This window comes from Sturnira hondurensis, unplaced genomic scaffold, assembly GCF_014824575.4.
Source record: "Sturnira hondurensis isolate 20B ecotype Veracruz unplaced genomic scaffold, ASM1482457v3 Scaffold0010874, whole genome shotgun sequence".
Classification (NCBI taxonomy): domain Eukaryota; kingdom Metazoa; phylum Chordata; class Mammalia; order Chiroptera; family Phyllostomidae; genus Sturnira; species Sturnira hondurensis.
In genome coordinates this window covers 31,887-50,788 of record NW_028083505.1, presented here as the reverse complement: position 1 = coordinate 50,788, position 18,902 = coordinate 31,887, and the positions used below count along the sequence as shown (strand labels likewise).

At 43.0% G+C, this 18,902-nt stretch overlaps 1 protein-coding gene across 1 annotated transcript; it reads right to left on the bottom strand.

Moving 5' to 3' along the window:
• Nucleotides 1-11,429: 11,429 nt before the first annotated feature.
• LOC118996160 (mannose-binding protein A-like) lies at nt 11,430-14,489 on the bottom strand. Its single transcript, XM_037059437.1, has 4 exons — nt 14,276-14,489; nt 13,759-13,875; nt 12,560-12,634; nt 11,430-11,889 (listed from the first exon to the last, which is right to left on the bottom strand). The coding sequence occupies exons 1-4, from the start codon at nt 14,454-14,456 to the stop codon at nt 11,516-11,518; spliced, it is 747 nt and encodes a 248-aa protein (XP_036915332.1). The 5' UTR covers nt 14,457-14,489; the 3' UTR covers nt 11,430-11,515.
• Nucleotides 14,490-18,902: the final 4,413 nt, after the last annotated feature.

Here is an 18,902-nt window from a genome sequence, read left to right as displayed (position 1 = left end):
AAAAAAATAAAATAACAGCTTTATTACATCTGAAGTCACATTTATTGATTACACAATGAGAAGAGTTTGAATTCAGGGATTATATCCCCTGCTGAAAAGAATTTTCAAAAATCCTGCTTCGTATGAATTAAGCTTGAGAGTGTTCAAACACTTTGTGATACATTTTACATAGTGAAAAGCAGATTGAAATGTAAAAGTAGACTGTTCGTATTTTCCTCACGGAGCAGATCCTGTGTCTAACCTTACAGGAGACTGTTGACTTACACATGTCACTTAAACTCACAGCTCCCATCTGGAGAGCAAGGTTGGTTGGCCATTCTAACTTACTCAGACTGGATTTCCAAGGACTTGAGAAATAGGTGATTAAGGGTTCAGGGTACAATTACTTTGGACAAAATTGACACCTAACAGAAACTAAAAACAGTTCTCATGTCCTGTAGCTTTTGCTCCTGAAATGGGCCCCACAGAACTGAAACTGTGTGTGACCACTGATTCTTTCTTCTTGAGAAGGGAGAAGCCTTGCTAGACCAGCGGAGATAGGGGATTGAGGCCCAAGGAGCCAATGTGCCACTCAGTGTATTAGGGAGTTGCTTCCAAACCTGAACTTCCCACCCACCCAACCACCTCTCTTTCAGCCTCTTGGGCCACACAGAGACCCAGGCCTTGTTCTGCCTTGAGCATAACCCTGGAGGCAGAGCCCAAGCTCCAGAGAGGCCTAAACACCAGCTTCCTTTCCAGGGATGCTCTGAGACATGACCCTCAATCCTTACTCTTTTGAAGAGGCAGCAAAGAAAGATAGCATCTCAGAATGCCTGTAATGGGGCTCAAAGGTCTCTCAGAGTCATCCTCATTCCTGGAGTCCTGGGGGTATGTGTTACTTGAGGCCCCAGAGGCCTGTTTGTGGAGTCCTACCTTCATTTGGTCCCCTGTGCAAGAGGTGCAATCATGATATGTCCCTTAGTGAAGGGAACTGCCTGCCCACAGCTCTTGAGAGAAGGAGAGAGACTGTCTGGAGAGTCACCATGAGTTCATAATTTCTCTGTGGTCCCAAGTCCTGGGAAGGCTGGATGAACTGCTGGTGGTTTATTTGGATTCCCATGAGAATCCTGTATCTTTATTTTATTTATTTATAATGGGCTAAAATAGTTTATTCAATGGCAGGTGTTTGGAAAATTGGACATACAAAAAAAGAGAAACGACCACCTTATGTCACACACGAGAATAAATGTAAAATGGATTAAAAACTTAACTGTTAGTCTCAAAACCATAAATGTCCTAGAAAAAACATAGGCTGTAAAATCTCACATATTACTCATAGCAATATTTTTTTCTGATATTTCTCCACAGGCAAGTGAAACAAAATAAAAAAGAAACAGATGGAATTATTTCAACTGAAAAGATTTTGGACAGCAAAGGAAAGTTTTAACAAAGTGAAAAGACAACCTAATGACTGCAAAAACATATATGCTGATACATGCGATAAAGGGGTAATATCCAAAATTTGTAAAGAACTTAGGGAATTTGCCCTGGCTCTTGTAGCTCAGTGGATTAAGTGGCAGCCTTGGAACCAAAGGGTTGCCTGATGATGATGAACTCCTGTAACTTGACCTTATCTGGGATGCACTTTGTCTGCCCATCTATTCTAAATGATAGCTTTGCTGCATAGGGTAATCTGGGATGTAGGTCCTTGCATTTCAAGATTTCAATACTTCTTTCCAGCCCCTTCTGGCGTGTTAGGTTTTTTTTTTTTTTGAGAAATCAGCTGACACTCTGATGGGAAGTCCTTTGTAGGTAACTAACTGTCTCCTTATCTCTTGATGCTTCTAGGATTCTCTCCTTCATTTTAACCTTGGCTAATGTAATTATGATGTGCCTTGGTGTGTTCCTCCTTGGACCCAACTTCTTTGGGAGTGTCTGAGCTTCCTGGACTTCCTGGAAGTCTATTTCCCTTGCCAGATTGGGGAAGTTGTTTTTTATTATTTTAATTTTTGTAATTAAGAACTTATTTTTTAAACTTTTAATTGTTCAAGTACAGTTTTTTGTCCTTTATTCCCATCCCAGCCCACCCACCCAGCCCTCCCCGTCCCTCCCATTTCCACTCCCCTAGTTTTTGCCCATGTGTATTTTATACTTGCTCCTGTAAACCCTTCTCCTTTTCCCCTGAAAAAATTTTCCCTCTTCCCTCTAGACACTGTCAGCTTGTTCTTTATTTCAGTGTCTTTGGTTATATTTTGTTTGTTTGATTGTTTTGTTTTTTAGGTGCCTGTTAAAGGTGAGATCATGTGGTATTTGTCTTTAACCACCTGGTTTATTTTACTCAACATAATGCTTTCCAGTTCCATCCATGCTGTAGCAAAGGGTAGGAGCTCCTTCTTTCTTTCTGCTGCATAGAATTCCATTGCATAAATGTACCATAGTTTTTTAATGCATTTGTTTACTGATGGGCATTTAGGTTGCTTCCAACTCTTGGCTATTGTAAATTGTGCTGCTATGAACATTGGGGTGCACAGGTTCTTTGGGATTGGTGTTTCAGGGTTCTTAGGATACAATCCTAGCAGTGGAATTGCTGGGTCAAAAGGCAAGTCCAATTTTAGTTTTCTGAGAAAATTCCATACTGTTTTCCATAATGGTTGTACCAGTGTGCAATCCCACCAACAGTGGACCAGAGTCCCCTTCCCCCCACACCCTCTCCAACATTTGTTGTTTATTGCTTTGTTTATGATGGCCATTCTCACCGGTGTAAAGTGGTATCTCATTGTGGTTTTAATTTGCATCTCTCTGATAGCAAGCGATATTGAGCATCTCTTCATGTGTCTCTGGATCCTCTGTATGTCCTCCTTGCAGAAGAGTCAGTTCAAGTCCTTTCCCCATTTTTTAATTCGGTTAGTTGTCTTCTTAGAGTGAAGTCGTGTAAGTTCTTTGTATATTTTGGAGATTAAACCTTTGTCTGAGGTATCATTGGCAAATATGTTTTCCCATACAGTTGGTTGTGTACTTTCACTGTTAACATTTTTCTTTTCTTTTTCTTAGTTAAGTCCCTTTAACATTTCATATAATAAGAGCTTGGTGATGATGAACTTTCCGAACTTGACCTTATCTGAGCAGCACTTTTTCTGCCCTTCTATTCTAAATGAGAGCTTTGCTGGATAGAGCAGTCTTGGTTGTAGGTGCTCTCATTTCATGACTTGGAATACTTTTCAGCCCATTTTTGCCTGTAAGGTCTCTTTTGAGAAATCAGCTGACAGTCTGATGGGAAATCCTTTGTAGGTGACTATCCCCTTATCTCTTGCTGCTTCTAGAATTCTCTCCTTCATTTTAGTCTTGGCTAATGTAATTATGATGTGCCTTGGTGTGTTCCTTCTTGGGTCCAACTTCTTTGGGATTCTCTGAGCTTCCTGGACTTCCTGGGTCTTTTTCCTTTGGCAGACTGGGGAAGTTCTCCTTTATTGTTCGTTTGAATATCTTTTCCACTTGTTGCTCTTCCTCCTCCTCTTCTGGTACCCCTATAATTTGAATGTTGGAGTGTTTTAAGATGTTCTAGAGGTTCCTAAGCCTCTCCTCATTGTTTTGTATCCTTGTTTCTTCATTCTTTTCTGTTTCATTGTTTCTTTCTTCCTTCTGATCCACTCCATTGATTTGAGTCCCAGTTTTCTTTCCATCACTATTGGTTCCCTGGGCAGTTTGCTTCATTTCACTTAGCATAGCCTTCATTTTCTCATTTAATTTGCAATCAAAATCAACCAGTTCTGTGAGTATCCTGATCATCAGTATTTTGAACTGTGCATGTGATAGGTTGGCTACCTTTTTAAAAAAATATTTTATTTATTTATTTATCTTTAGAGGGGAAGGAGAGAGGGAGAGAAACATCAATGTATGGTTTCCTTTTGTGTGTCCCCTGCTGGGAAATGGCCTGCAGGGAACTGGCTTGAAACCTAGGCATGTGCCCTGACTGGGAATTGAACCGCGATCCTCAGGTTCACAGGCTTGTGCTCAATCCACTGAGCTATACCAGCCAGGGCAGGTTGGCTATCTTTCTGTCACTTAGAAGTATTGGCTCTGGGGCTTTGACCTATTCTTTGGCTTGAGCTGTAATGTTTTGGTCTGTTCACGCTTGTTACATTTGAGGGGTAAAGCCTCAAGTGTTCACTGGGACAGGGCAACCCAGTCAACTAAGTCACTGGGTTATCATGATGTATGTTGGGCCAGGGTCAGAGAGGGAACAATGCCTCTTGCTTTGCTATATCTTGAATCTGAGTCCCCTCTGCCACTTTCCACAAGCAAATTGGGTCCTTCTAGTGCTGATTCCCAGGTGGGAGGACTTGTGTACATTCTAGGATCCTGTGGATTTCTCCAACGAACTGTCCTGTGAGGCTGGGCATCTCTCCCTGAACCTCAACCTCCACAAGATTTTTTAATCTGTGGTTTTAGGCTTTATTTCCTGACACTTGGGCCCTGGGTTGTGTGATCTGTCTCACTGCTCGTTTTTGCCTGGTTTATCTGCACGCGAATGTGTGTCTGAGGTCAGCCAACCACCTTGCATGCTTCACTGGGTTGAGTCTGCTCCTTTCCTCCCCATGCCCAGGTTGACCAACAACCGGTTTTTCCTGCAGTGACCCCTCTCCGCCAGCTGCTGACTGCACCCCTCTTACCGGTCTGGATGAATGATTCTTTTTTGGACTTCCACACAGTTCAATTTTCTGTCTGTTCTGGTTGTGTTTTTGTTTCTAAGTCATAGTTGTTCTTAATTTTGGTTATGCGAGGAGGCACCGTATTTTCACCTATGCCTCCATCTTGGCCAGATGTTCCTGGATTTCTACTCTAATTTTATTCTTGACCTATTCATTGTTTAATAGCATGCTATTCAATCTACGTGATTTTGAGTGTTGGGTTGTTTTTCTTTGGGGTTGGTTTCTAGTTTCAGTCCCTTGTGGTTGAAGAAAATGCTTGATATGATTTCAAGTTTCTTGAATTTGTTGAGGCTTGTTTTGTGTACTATCATGTGGTCTATCTTTAAAAATGTTCCATGTGCATTTGAAAAGAATGTGTATTTAGTTTCTTTGGGATGAAGGGCTCTATATGTATCAGTTAAACCCATTTTATCCAGGGCTGTGTTCAATGCCAAAATGTCTTTGTTGATATTGTTTGGTACATCTGTCCACTGTTGACAGTGAGGTGTTAAAATCCCCTACTATAATTGTGTTGCTGTCAATATCTTTCTTGAAGTCCTCTAAGATTTTCTTTATGTATTTGGGTGCTCCTACATTGGGTGCATATATATTTACAATGTTTATGTCTTCTTGGTGGATTCTTCCCTTGATTATTATGAAGTGACCTTCTGGGTCTCTCTTTATGGCACTTGTTTTGAAATCTATTTTGTCTGATATGAGTATTGCTACCCTGGCTTTTTTTCCTTGTTTGTTTGGTTGGAAAATTTGTTTTCAGCCCTTTACTTTCAATCTGTGGAGGTCTTTTGTCCTGAGGTGTGTCTCTTGTAGGCAGCATATGTGTGGTCATGCTTTCTTATCCGTTTAGCTATTATATGTCTTTTAATTGGGGCATTTAATCCATTTACATTTAAGGTTAGTATTGATAGGTACTTATTCATTGCCATTTTTGGACCTGTATTCCCCCCCCCCCCCTTTCTCTCTCTCTCTCTCCTTCCTTTCCTTAAAGTAGTCCCTTTAGCATGCCTTGCAGTGCTGGTTTGGTGGAGGTGTATTCTTTTAGATTTCTTCTATCTGGAAAGCCTTTTATTTGGCTTTCTGTCTTGCTGGGTAAAGTATCCTTGGTTGTAGTCCTCTGGTTCTCATTACTTGGAATATTTCTTGCCATGCTAAACTTATCAGGGCTCCTTTGTATGTTATTTCCTTTTTCTCCCTTGGTCTTTTAAGATTCTCTCTTTGTCTTGGAATTTTGCCATTTTTATTATGCTGTGACTTGAAGTGGGCCTCTTTGGGTTCCTCTTAATTTGGGATTCTCTGTGTTTTCTGGATTTGTGTGACTTTTTCTCTCATCAAATTAGGGAAATGTTCCATCATTACTTTTTCAAATAGGTTTTCTACCTCTTGCTCTTTTCTTCTTCTTCTTCTGGTATCCCTATTGTTTGGATATTATTATGTTTCATATTGTCTTGTATTTCTCTTAATCTCTCTTCATTCTTTCTGAACCTCTTTTCCTTTTCTTGCTCTTTCTGGGTATTTTTTTCTACCTTATTCTCTAGCTTGCTGATCCAACCCTCTCCTTCATCTAGACTGCTTTTCCTTCCTTCTACTGTGTTCTTCAGTTCAGTAATTGTATTCTTCATTTCCTCTTGGCGCTTGTTGATAGTTTCTATTTTCTTTTTCATGTTGATATAGTTTTCAGTGAGTTCATTGTAGTTTCCCTGTATTTTTTGGTAATTCTCTGTGAGCTCATGGAGTTTCCTTATGATCATTGCTTTAGACTCAGTATCTGTTATTTGACTTGCCTCTATTTCATTTAGCATTCTTTCTGAGGTTACCTCCTTTCCTTTCATTTGGGGATTGTTTCTTCATCTTCCCATTGCTTGTGAAACTCTTCTTGTTAGCCTCTGATTTTTAAATTGATCTGTTGTGGCATCCTAGGTTTATGGTGTGAACTTCTGTGGTAGAATACCTGTGAGATTCAGTGGTGCCATTTTCTTTGGGTATCCTGGTGTTCACAGCTTCCACCTACTCTTTTTTGTGATCAGTTGGAGGGGTAAGGTAAAATGGTTTAAGACAGCAGGAGAGTATTCTATGCTATTTACAGTAGTAGCTGGTAAGAAAGAGATAGGAGATCCTTTGGCTATGTATAGTGTTAACTGGGATATTCCACCCAACTAGCCCCTTTTTAGAAGGGATGGAAAGAAGATAAGACTCTTGGTGGGGAGGGAATAATTGTGAGTTTGATCTAGAAAGCAGTGAGTTTGTGGGAGGTCAGATTCTGAGGTAAGGTGAGAGTGAAGGACAGTAAGTAGGTGTAGTGTTTGAGAGAATAGAGTTAACCACTACAGTAACAGAGTTCAGGAAACCGTGGAGTGGACTAAGATCTGGGAGGGGTGTTGTGTAGCATTTACAATAGTATGGAACAGCTATTATTTACAATAATATTAAAGCAAAAATCATATGAAAGAATCTATGAGATCTAGATACCAAGAATAGGAAGTATTGGACCTTCAGTAGTGTACTAATGGAGGTGAACTAACACAGGTGAAGTAAAGGTCAGTAAATTAGCAATACACTGTGAATTAGAAGACAGGGGAAACCTATCAAACAAAACAATATAATCAGCCAAGAAAAGAAGACTAATCAGAAAAAAGAGCAGTAGAAAAATGTTCAAGTAAAAGATGTAAGAATAATAAAAATAATAATAATACAAATATGCAATACCTTGCAGGTTTTCTTTAATAGCAAAGTGAAATTTGTCTCTTTGTCTCAGCTGTTGGGATGCCCCCTCTTTGGGCCCAACTCTGGTCTTTTCACAGTTCCAAGTTTTTTTGGTCTCATTTATGGGTATTTAAAAAAAAGGCAGACTAAGGAAGGTAGAAGAGATAAAATTGGAAAGAAAGGAAGAAGGAGTAAAACAAGAAAGAAGGAAAGAGAAGCAAAAGGAATTAAAGGATAGAAAATAATAAAAAATTACTTTAAAACAAACAAACAAAAAAACACCAAACAAACAAACAAAAAACACACCCTTGTTGGTTTCAACTACCCAAACAGGTTTTTCTCCTCTTGGTGGCTGCAGCAGGCTGAGGGGCGGGTTTACAGATGTGGTCTCAGGTTGTCCGGAGGGGTCCCCGGGTGTTCCACAGAGCTCTCTCTCCCTGTGTTGCAGGTGTGTACACCTGGCCACCCACCTCTGGTTGCACGGGCTTGGACGCATGTTCATCTCAGGGCTATGCATGGGTGCTCACAGCCCCTGTGTGTTTGCCACTCTGTCCTTACTCCCCTCTCTGCGACTTCAAGCAACCAGGTGTCTTCCAGTTATGCTCAAACCCTGCTTGGCTGGGGAGGGAGCACCAACCCAGCTCTCTCCCAAGAGCCCTGTGGCCAGCCCAGCTGGCTCTGGGACTGGGGCTGCAACCTCCCTGGTCCCTGTGCTGATTTCTGGGCCCTTATTGTCCAGAAGCACTCTTCCTATCATCTGGTTTTTCAATGTCCGCTACAATTTTTGATCTCCTAATTTCATATATGCTGTGGCACTGTTGGCTGTCCGCTCTGTTCCTATGTAGATCGGCTATGTTTCTCTCCTGTGTGTAGGGGGCAGTAAAATCTGCTCCCTCTTACCTAGCCACCATCTTTTTCCTTTATTATCTTTTCAAATAACTTTTCCAATTGTTACTCTTCCTCTTCCCCCTCTGGCACCCCTATAATTCAGATGTTGGAATGTTTAAAGATGTCCTGGAGGCTCCTAAGCCTCTCCTCATGTTTTTGAATTCTTGTTTCTTCATTCTTTTCTGTTTGGGGGTTTCCTTCTTCTTTCTGGTCCACTCCATTGATTTGAGTCCCAGTTTCCATCCCATCACTATTGGTTCCCTGTGCATTTTCTTTTATGTCACTTAGCATAGCCTTCATTTTTTCATCTAATTTGCAACCAGATTCAACCAACTCTATGAGCATCCTGATCACCAGTGCTTTGAACTGTGCATCTGATAGGTTGGCTATTTCTTCATCACTTAGTTGTTTTTGCTGTAAAGCTTTGATCTGCTCTTCCATTTGGGCCATTTTTTGTCTTGTCATGCCCTCTATGTATGAGGGGCAGAACCTTAGGTGTTCAGCAGGGCAAGCCAAGCCAGTGGCTGTGTCGTTACCCAGCATGTGGGGATGGGTCTGAGAGGGAACAATGGCACTTGCTCTGGTATCTGTCAGATTTCAGTCCCTTTTGCAGCTTCCCCCAAGCAAACTAGGCCTTTCTGGTGATGATTCCCATGTGGGTGGGTTTGTGTACATTCTAGGACGCTGTGGGTCTCTCCAAAAAACTCTCCTGTGAGGCTGGGAGACTCTCCCAGCACCTCAACACGCACAGGCATTTTCCATCAGTTTTTTGAGGCTTTATTTCTCTGCACTGGGGCCATGGGGTGTGCTGTCTGCTCGCTCCCCAGTTTCTCCTGGTTTATGCAGTCCTGACTTGTGCACTGTGCCCGCCCCCCCATCAGCTGCCTTGCTGGGTCTGCCTGCTGCCACCCTGAGCCCAGGGTCTGGCAGCCACTGTCTGCATGCCCAGGATCTGCCCACTGCAGTCTTGCATGCCCAGGTCTGTCAGCTGCTGCCTTGTGCACCCCAGGTCCATAAGCCACCGTTTTTCTTGACTGTGACCCCTCTCCACCTGGCCAATCCACTCTGCCTCTCCTACTGGTCTGGATGAATGTGTCTATTTTAACTCCTACTTTGTCAGACTTCCATACAGTTCAATATTCTGTCAGTTCTGGCTGTTATTTTGTTTCTTAATTGTTGTTGTCCTTATTTTGGTTGTGTGAGGAGACACAGTGTGTCTACCTATGCCTCCATCTTGGCCGGAAGTCAGCAGTTTGGATTTTAATTGAAAATAGTGAATTGTTCTGCTCTGCATAACAAATTGTTTTTGTCCTGACTCCAGGTGCAGGGGTTAAAAAAAGAGACTTGTGAGGTTAAAAATTCAGTGACATGACACTTTAGGTATGCTAGAGGCTAAGGGCACAGGTCCTGTCACTCTCACCCTGTAGCCCTAATGCCTTCTACATGTCCCAGTCCAATTTTCAGCCCGGCCCTGACAGTCCTGCAGAAGGAGGGCACCTGGAAGAGACCTCTTCCTATGTGCACTCCTCACTATCCTATCCCCTCATCCATTTGGGGATTTTTTTGGTGTACCCACTGAACAAATACTCATGAAGCACTTACTATGAGGTGCTTTCCCTGGTAGATGAGATACAGAGAAAAATAAAGTGGAAACAAATTCTAACAAAAATATTTCATGAAGGGCCCATTTTCCAAATCTTGTATTGTGAATGGCATAGAAGTGGAGCTGTGATCCACTGTCTCCCCACAGTGTGTTGCAAGGGCTCTGCAGAATCTCAGCCCACTGAACCAGAGATTGCTAAAACCCACACAGAGTCATGAACTGGACTGTAGGCCAACAGTGTCAGTCAGAATCCTGATCAGAGGGAGGTTTGAGTTCCTGACCTGGTGACCCACAGGGTGTGAACCTCACTTTGGGGACGGGTTTTCCTCCTGTCTCTACCAATAATCTTCTACCATTGACCTATAATGGGATGAGGATGTCACAGAAGGAGGGGGGTGCTGAACACAGAGAGCCTGAGACCAATAGTGCCCTGTGAAGGGGGTAGTCAGGAGTCTGCCTGACCATTGGCCTCCCCAGTGAGGTTGCGGCATGAGCCACAATGTCAAATCGGTTTCCTAGAATATGTAGGAAGGAAAGACTGTCCTTTTCCCCTCAAGACCACCCTAGTGACTATAAGGAGGTCACAGCCACTTGGGGAGGATGAGGAGATTCCTGAGACTAATCATTGTGCCCTGTGTTGGAGTGGAAGAAAATATTCAATGGAAAGTAACTTCACAGAGTGTTGTGATCATATATTTCTAAGAGGGAAGGCCATGGTGAGTAGCCACACTGAGGTCTGTAACATTTTTGGTAAAATGTTTACCTTCATCTTAAGCAAGCTGTGCCCATTGTTTCTAGGCATTTAGGTTAGTACACCTTTGAAATGCCTGTTTTCCGACCCCTCAGGAGAAAACACCCTCAGGAGGACACTACTCTTCTTAACTATCTTGGAATCCATTCCCCACCTTGCTTCCATACCTTTGTGTAATCTTCCTTACCTTCCCTCCTTAACTCCAAATGCATAACATAACCTGTAAAGTGTCATTCTGAGAAGCATTTTCTCAGTCTGTTGTCTTGCTTTGAGTATCCTTTGCTTGGTTCAAATAAACTCATATAAAAATTCTCTACAGGTTTGGAAGTTCCAAGATTGTAATTGCATACTGCCAGGTGACACATTCTGGTGGTGAAGGGTGTTCTGGTGCAGCTCACAAACAACTAAAGACAGTATCCGTGTCATAGATAGGGCTGGGCTGGCCACAGGAAGGAACCGCGGGCGGGAGAGTTTGGCATCAATAGTGGCAGCACTTGGATAAAAAGGAATTGGAACTCTTGGAGGCTGAGATCTGCTGCTGACTCTGACACTGATGTGGCCCTGCATTTGTTCCTCTGGGGTCTGCAGTGTCCTCACTGGAAAGGAGAAGGTTAACCTGGGCCCTTTCCATGGTTGACTGTGACCCAAAGCTGTGCTCTCAGGCAGAACAGAGGGTGTCCTTTGCCACGAATGGGACCAGAAACCCTCATGTCCCACTTTCAACCACTTTTCACTTCCTCATCCCACAATCAAATGCATCGCTTCCATTTCCTCCCAACCCCATGAAGAAATGAGTCAACTCTGGGCATGAGAAAACCATCACTGAATTCTCTTGTGGAGCAGCAGAGAGCTCTGCAGAGAGCCAAGGATGGGTTGAGGAATGCCTCTTCAGGCTGGGAATTCACAGACAGCCAGGTAGGAGGAAGAACAGGAGACATCATTCCACAGTCCGTCGGTTCGAAGGACCACACAGTCCTCCTTTGAGCCAAAGTCATTAGGCTCATCTTTCTTCCAGTTGCTGTAGGTCAGTCTCCCTCCTGTCACATACACAAACTGGCCTTCGGTCACTTCATCTGTGATGCCCAGGAAGAGACTGTCCTCAGCCACATGCTGGATGGCCTGATTCTCCTCAGCATTCTTGGGGGTGGCCACAGTGGCCTGGAGCTCAGTGCACAGAGCCTTCACCTTGGAAAAAGGCATCTTTTCACCATTGGTCACATAGAGCTTCTTTCCAGATCTTTTGCCCAAGGAGAATGTTTGCACTGAAATCACAAAGGAGGGAGGGGTTGGCTTGACTTGGAGCCCAGCCCAGGACAGTAGGCACAAGGGCCCTTGACTGGGTACTGAGGTCTCTGGAAAGCAGCCTGTGCTCAACCTCCTGACCACCTGAGGTCAGGTCCCAGTAAGGAGGAGCTCCTCAGTGGTGGAGCAAGGCCCTGGCAGAAAGACTGGTTTCTCCTGGGATATCCTGCCCTTGAGACAGACCATGTGTTACAGACTGGGCTGGTGCAGGTGAACATAGAAAAACACACTTAGACGTGATGTCATGCTTGGACACCAGGATAAGAAAGAGGCATGGACAGCTGTCTGTGTACAGTGGATGCCAAGGAAGGAGCAAAGATTCCTGAGTCAATCAACCTCCATGCAATCTTTCCTTTGCTGCTTCTCTGCTGTGTGCTGTCGAATGAATTATTTATGATTCCTGGACCTATTTTCTCTCATCTATAAACAAAATAAGTGTAATGCCCACAAACAGCATTGGTGAGAGGATTGAATGAAACCATATTATGAGAAAATGCACACCTAGCCTAGGCCTTGGTGTATAATAAGTACCCAGATATGTTAACTCCCTTTCACCCTCCTGAAATCCTAGAGCAGTCTGAAGAAAAAGGCAAGAGTTAGGAATGCAGTGTGTGCAGAAAGAAGGCTTACGTTTTTTCATTTGGTACAGTTGGGACTTCAGGTGCCTTATCTCGCTCTCTAAGTCAGCCAGCGTGGTCTCAGAAACTGCAAGGCAATAGGGAGAGGGTATCTATTGAGAAAAAGACCTTAAATTGGAGAGAAGAGTATTCGGAAGCTCATTAAGAAGTTATGCTTATTCCACAAAATAAGAAAATAAAAGAAGGAAAAAGGAGAAAATAAAAACTGCATTCCTGCATTTGCAGATATAATTCATGATTCTTATAAATTATACTTCTGAAACCACTACTAATAATAACAACAACTTCTAAACAATTGCTCTGGATCCTTTTCTTCACAAAGTGTGTAAATATTGTAATACTGTAGTTATTTATCCAAAAAGTGGTTCCCTGGCCAGGTGGCTCAGTTTGTTGGAGTGTTGTCTCCTACACCAAAAGTGTGCGGGTTCCATTCACAATCAGGGCACATACCTAGGTTGTGGGGTTTGTGCCTGTTCAGGACACTTTCAGGAGGCAACTGATTGATGTTTCTCTGTCACATCCATGTTTCTCTCTCTCTCCCTCTCTATCTTTTCTTGTCTCTCTAAAATAAATGAACATATTCTTGGGTGAGAATTAAAAAATAAAACCTAACTCATTCTTCTTTTTGAAAAATTTTCTTTATCATTCTCTGTTATTTGTTATACTTTGCAAACTCTAATATTTTTATTATAGTGATAGGCCTATGGAGAAATATTAATATATGGTCATCATTTTTCTTTTGTTGTCACTAATTACTTTATTTCACTCTGAATTGGTTAGTTTATGTAGTTGCTTTATTACTGTATTGAACCAGGGCTGTTATGAAGCAGTCCATTTTCCTGCCACTCTTGTGACAATAGACTTAAACCGAACACCCCAGAGGACCTATTTCCTCCCTCGCATCCTGGAGCCTCACATTGCACTGTTCCAGCTGAAGAAGCACAGGGGTCCATCTTCTGCAATGGCCTGCTCAGGTGGTGGCTGACAGGGGTGGGAAGTGTGTACTCAGGCACCCATGGGAATCCCTTCAGGCCCCAAGTGAGACTGGGAGGAACGAGAGTGCTGGGTCAGGAAGCAGAGGTGAGCATCCACCAGTGGGGCAGCAAGAGAAGGGTCACCTCCCACGTGGCCCTCAAGTTCCCAGGGCCCTGGGTCCCCTTAGCCCACTCCATGCTGGGATGAGGTCCTTACCTGAAGTGCCTCCACAGTCTCCTTTTTGGCCCTTTAGTCCTGCTAACCCAGGAGCTCCTGGAATTCCTGGAGGCCCCATTTTCCCTGGAGGGCCCTGCAAGCCTCTGGGCCCTTGCCCTGTTGGAACATGAAGGAAATGTGACCCCGTGGCTGTTGCTCATTCTCTTCCATCAAAAGCCCCGTACTAGATTCACTTGAGTGCAGAAACCACCAGTACAGTAGTGGTGACCTGGAAACAAAAGATCCTCCTGCATCCCAGGGCCAGCTACCCAGATAGGCAGGACAGCCCTCGTTAGGGACAACCACACCTCATCAATTCCTGTGTGGAAAGTCGGGATCCAGGAGAACCACAGAAGCATTTTTGTTTTGGAGAGAATGAAATTGTACAGGAATTACTCTGTTATTCATCACCAATCATAATGGAAGGTGAGCCTGCTCATGGCTCTGTGCTAGACCCCTCACAGGGAACAGTCTTCTCTTGGGAGTAGATTTAAGAAGTCAGACCAGCCTGCTGCACCTGGTTCTCCTTTCTCTCCTTTGGGTCCATCTCGCCCATCTCTGCCTGGAGTGCCATTGGTGACCGGGATGCCACAGGTAATCACTGAACAGGTCTTCTGGGCATCCTCACAGGATTTTATTTCTGAGCAGGACACCATCACCGCACACAGAAGGACAGGAAGTGATAAAAACTGGAACATGGTCTTTACCTGGTAGTGGAGTAAGTCAAGGAAAATAATTCCATCTTAGCTCATTTAGTCAACATTCACTACCACCTCTGGTATGTTGGACCCTGTGCTCAGGACAGCACACACAGAGGGGACATCACAACCCTTGGCTCTGAGTTACTCCCAGGCTACTGAAGAGACAGACAAGTAAAATGTGTTAGAATTAGTTCAGTGCTAAAGCAAAGGTAGATGCAAGAGGACTGTGAGAGGGGTCTGTTCTCCCTGGACCTCAAGTGCTCCCTTGGATACAGGGTACAAGGTTAGGAAGTTCCTATGCTTGAGAGCCTATAAGGCCTGGACATGACAAACTAGCTCTGTTCCTGGTGGCCTCCCACAAGAGCAAGCTCATTGCCTGTGTGAGCTTTGGCTCCTCTCTCAACCCCATTTTTTGAGGATCAAGTGAGCCTCAGTTTCCCTCTTCTTCCCCTTCTTATGTGCCCTAAAGCTAGACTGAAACTATTGGAGGTGAAGTGAGGCTCCACAGGGTCCATTTCTTGGTGGGAACTGGTTTATGACATCCTTTCTCCCGTTTCACATAAAAATCCCTATTTTACACTTCAGGGCTTCACCTACCCTCAGAACCTCAGCTGTACTCCAAGAACCTGTCATGTATTTTGCCTCAAGTCCCTTTAGACAGGCCCTTGCTGGGTGCTCAGGACTTAGAACACCCTGAGGCAGGGCTCTGAGCCTCAAACAAACAAACAAACAAAGAACCTCTTTGAATATTGATCCTGGTCTCAGGGGACCTTAATTTGTTCTGTTCCTTTGGTTTGAAATTTTCTACTGTGAGATTTTTTTTTGCAGCCAGAACCCAGGCTCCTAAAATTTCTGTTCACACTGGGCCTGGTAGGATTTCAGCTCCTGCTTCTTCTCCAGCTAGGATTCTCTGTATGCTACCACAAAGTTTACCCCACCTCAAAGTTGCTCTCATTGGCCAAATGTGAGCATCCAAATAAATAATAGTATAAACAGTTTATAACACATTAAATAAAAAAAATTCATAAATTCATGCTGATATCTCCAATATTAGACATAAAAATAAATAAAGATTGGATGGGTGAAAAAGGGAAACTTTTGAAGAAAATGCTAACTAATACAGGTCTTTGTATATTGATTCACTCACTTAAATTTATCCATTCATAATTGAAAGGAAGTATTTATTTTGTTATCTTAGTGACCAATGACCAAATGAAAAAAAACAATAGTGACCTAACCTCTCCATTCTTGTTTTTCCTCTGCTCCTCAAGGAACTGATTAGAAGGATGTGAAGGAGCCCTTTGGTTTCCATTAATGGTTCCAAACCAAGAACAAAATAGGTATCAAGTAACTCAACAATGTAAGTTGATGCACTGGACCATACCTCCAAGGTAAGGTTTCACTGAGAGGCTGAAGAGGCCACTGGAAAGAGGCATTAGTGTGCTGTGGTATTTCCTATCTCAAGTGAAGCCCAAAGAACAGCTTCAACAGAACCACTTGGAGAGCATGACAAGAATCCCCTGGAATTTGGGGAGAGAGATTAACGTGATTCAAAAGTTTAAAGACTGCCGACTTTGCTTGATGGGTACATAACTGCACGGGGAACAGCATGCACTAGTGATTTTTAAAAATTGATTTTAAGATAGAGAGGTGAGACATGAGACATGAGAGATAGAGAAAGAGAGTGAGTGAAAGAGAGAAATTGATTTGTTGTTCCACTTATTTATGCATCCATTGGTTGCTTCATCTGTGTGCTTGGACCAGAGATCAAACCCACAACCTCAGCATATTAAGAGCATGCTCTGAACATCTTATCTACCTGTCCAGAGCCTGCAGTTGCAGATTTAGCCCACTGGTGGTTTAAAGAAATTATTACTGTGAGCCATACAGACCTTGTGGAAGGACACTGGACTTGGGTGGGCTTAAAAGGGACCCAGGCTGACAGGCCTGACTAAATGGAAGAAGATAACTCAATAAAAGAGAATTTCTCCCCAATCATAGACCCTGAGGAGAAACTGCAATGCTATATTTGAGGATGTGTCTGAAGAAACCAGTAGAGGAACTGCAGAAGGGAGATCCCAAGTGATGAGTGGTGTCCCAAAACCCATGGGGACACCTCCAGAGAGAAGAGCCAACACTGGTATGCAACATCCATAGCACCCAACTGCTGATCACAAGGCAGACTGTGTCCTCTTGCCCCTATTCTATGCTCCCACCACTTCAAGGGGCCACAGGCAGCTGACAGTTAATAGAAAATAAGGGTGGGAGATGAGATATCAAATAAGTTTTCTTCCCCACAGCAGGTTCCTGATGCCCTGCTTGATGAAATCAGACATTCTGAATAGATAAAAGTTTACAGTTTTAGGAAATTGATTGGACTGGACTGGAAAACATCACAAGGAAAACCTACTCGGCTGCTTCAGATTTCATCCAGGCCTAGGGTGGGAGACAGACAACAAGCCCAGCTGGGCTGGGCAGGGGTGGTGGTCTGCCTAGAAAGTCTGGGCCAGAGCCCCAGGGCACCCTGCAGGCAGGCTGGGTCTTGCATACTCCTGTGCACTCCCCACACTCTTCTCTGAGTATGAGCTCACTCCCAGATGCTTTCACTCACTCTGCTCTGTGTTCTGACTTCAAATCTGGTCTGTGTCTGAGAGCAGATTAAGGGAGCAGCCTGCTACTCTGCCACCATCTCGGATCCTGGCATTCAATCTTTAAATAAATAAAATCTTAAAAAATATATATTGGGGTGACATTGGTTAATAACACATACAAGTATACATGTGTTTCAAGTGTACATTTCTATAATGCAAATCTGCATATTTTCCTGTGTGTCCACACCCAAAGTCCAATTATCTTCCATCAACGTATATTAGGCCTCCTTCACACTCTATCACCCACTTTGGTAACCACCACACTGTATCTGTGTTCATGAGTTTCAGTTTCACCTCCCACATTTGAGTGAAATCATATGGTTCTTAGCTTTCTCTGAATGCCTTATTTTGCATAACATAATATTCTCAAGGTCCATCTATGTTGGGGGTGTCAAACTCATTTTCACCAGGAGCCACTTCAGCCTCATGGTTGCTTTCCAGGGGCCAAATGTAATTTTAGGACTGTATAGATGCAATTACTCCTTAACTAGGGGCAAGGAGCTCTGCACTGCTGCTGGGTGCAAACAGGGTACCGGGCTGGATAAAATAAGATGGAAGGCTGGATTCAGCCCATGGACCTTGTGTTTGCCACCTGTGATCTATGTTGTCACAAATGACAGTATTTTGTCTTTTTTATGGCTGAGTAATATTTTATTTATATATATAAATAACAGGATTATAAAGTTAAAAATAAACATTTCTCCAAATCGAAAAAGCTATTTTGGAAAAATTGTCGAGGTGGCCCTTGAACTTTTTGTTTTTCAGTTCACAAGTGATTCGATATTTGAAGTTCAGAAATAATTTGGAACTTTCCAAGTCTGGCATATGGACAAGACTTGACCCTGCTGTGTCTCTGTTCATGTGAGCTCTTTTCATATCGAAATGTGGAAGAGGAGCCTGGCTTCTCTAACCTGGTTGGAAATGATCCCAAGGTGGCCAACAAAGACTAAGATAAAAGAGACTAAGGATTACTTTTGGGAAATATTTAATCTGGAAATTTTAGATCCAAAATTTGTTAAGAGCTCCTTTTCACTTTGCAGACAAAGAGACAGATTTGGAGTGTCTCAATCTGCAGTGAGGGGGTTTCCCTGTGAAAAGAACTCATAACCTGTAATACTCAGATACTTCAACTTGCCGGAGTTTGAAGATTAGATTAGCTACTATGTGAAAAAAAATATTCAGACTATGGGCATAAAAAAAATCAAGGTCCAACATCAAGGAGACTAACTGAGAACAACAATACTGTGGCACCCATGGGACAAGAATTGAAGTCAAGGTCTGGGGCCAAGTGTTTGGAGCCAGGGGTTGAGGTCAAACAACAGCAAATCAGGCTAAGGTGAGGAGTCTAGAATTATTGTCTTGAATGTTTATTAGTTAAACATTAAAGAGTTCATACAAAGTTCTTATGTCAGTGATTTTCAATATTTTCATCACAGTAACCAGCATACATAAACTAATTATTAAAATTCTGTGCCACACTGAAAAATACATTTATTTTTGTATTTTTCAAATACATTTTGCTGACCTGACCAGAGATCAATTAGGTATAATTGACCTGACTAAAAAAATTAAGTATAATTTTGATTTATTCACAATATGCCCCACAGTCACTAGAAGTTAGTTTCCTGGGGGATTGGCTGCAATAGTGTATCAGTAGCTCAGGACTGCAAACTGGTTCCTAGAGCAATACCCAAGGAAACCCTAGCTAAGGAAGTGGAGAAATGGACACAAAGAAGTTAAGAGAAGTCCATCCCTCAAGTTAAGTGAGGGGCTCTCCAACATCTAGAGCAGG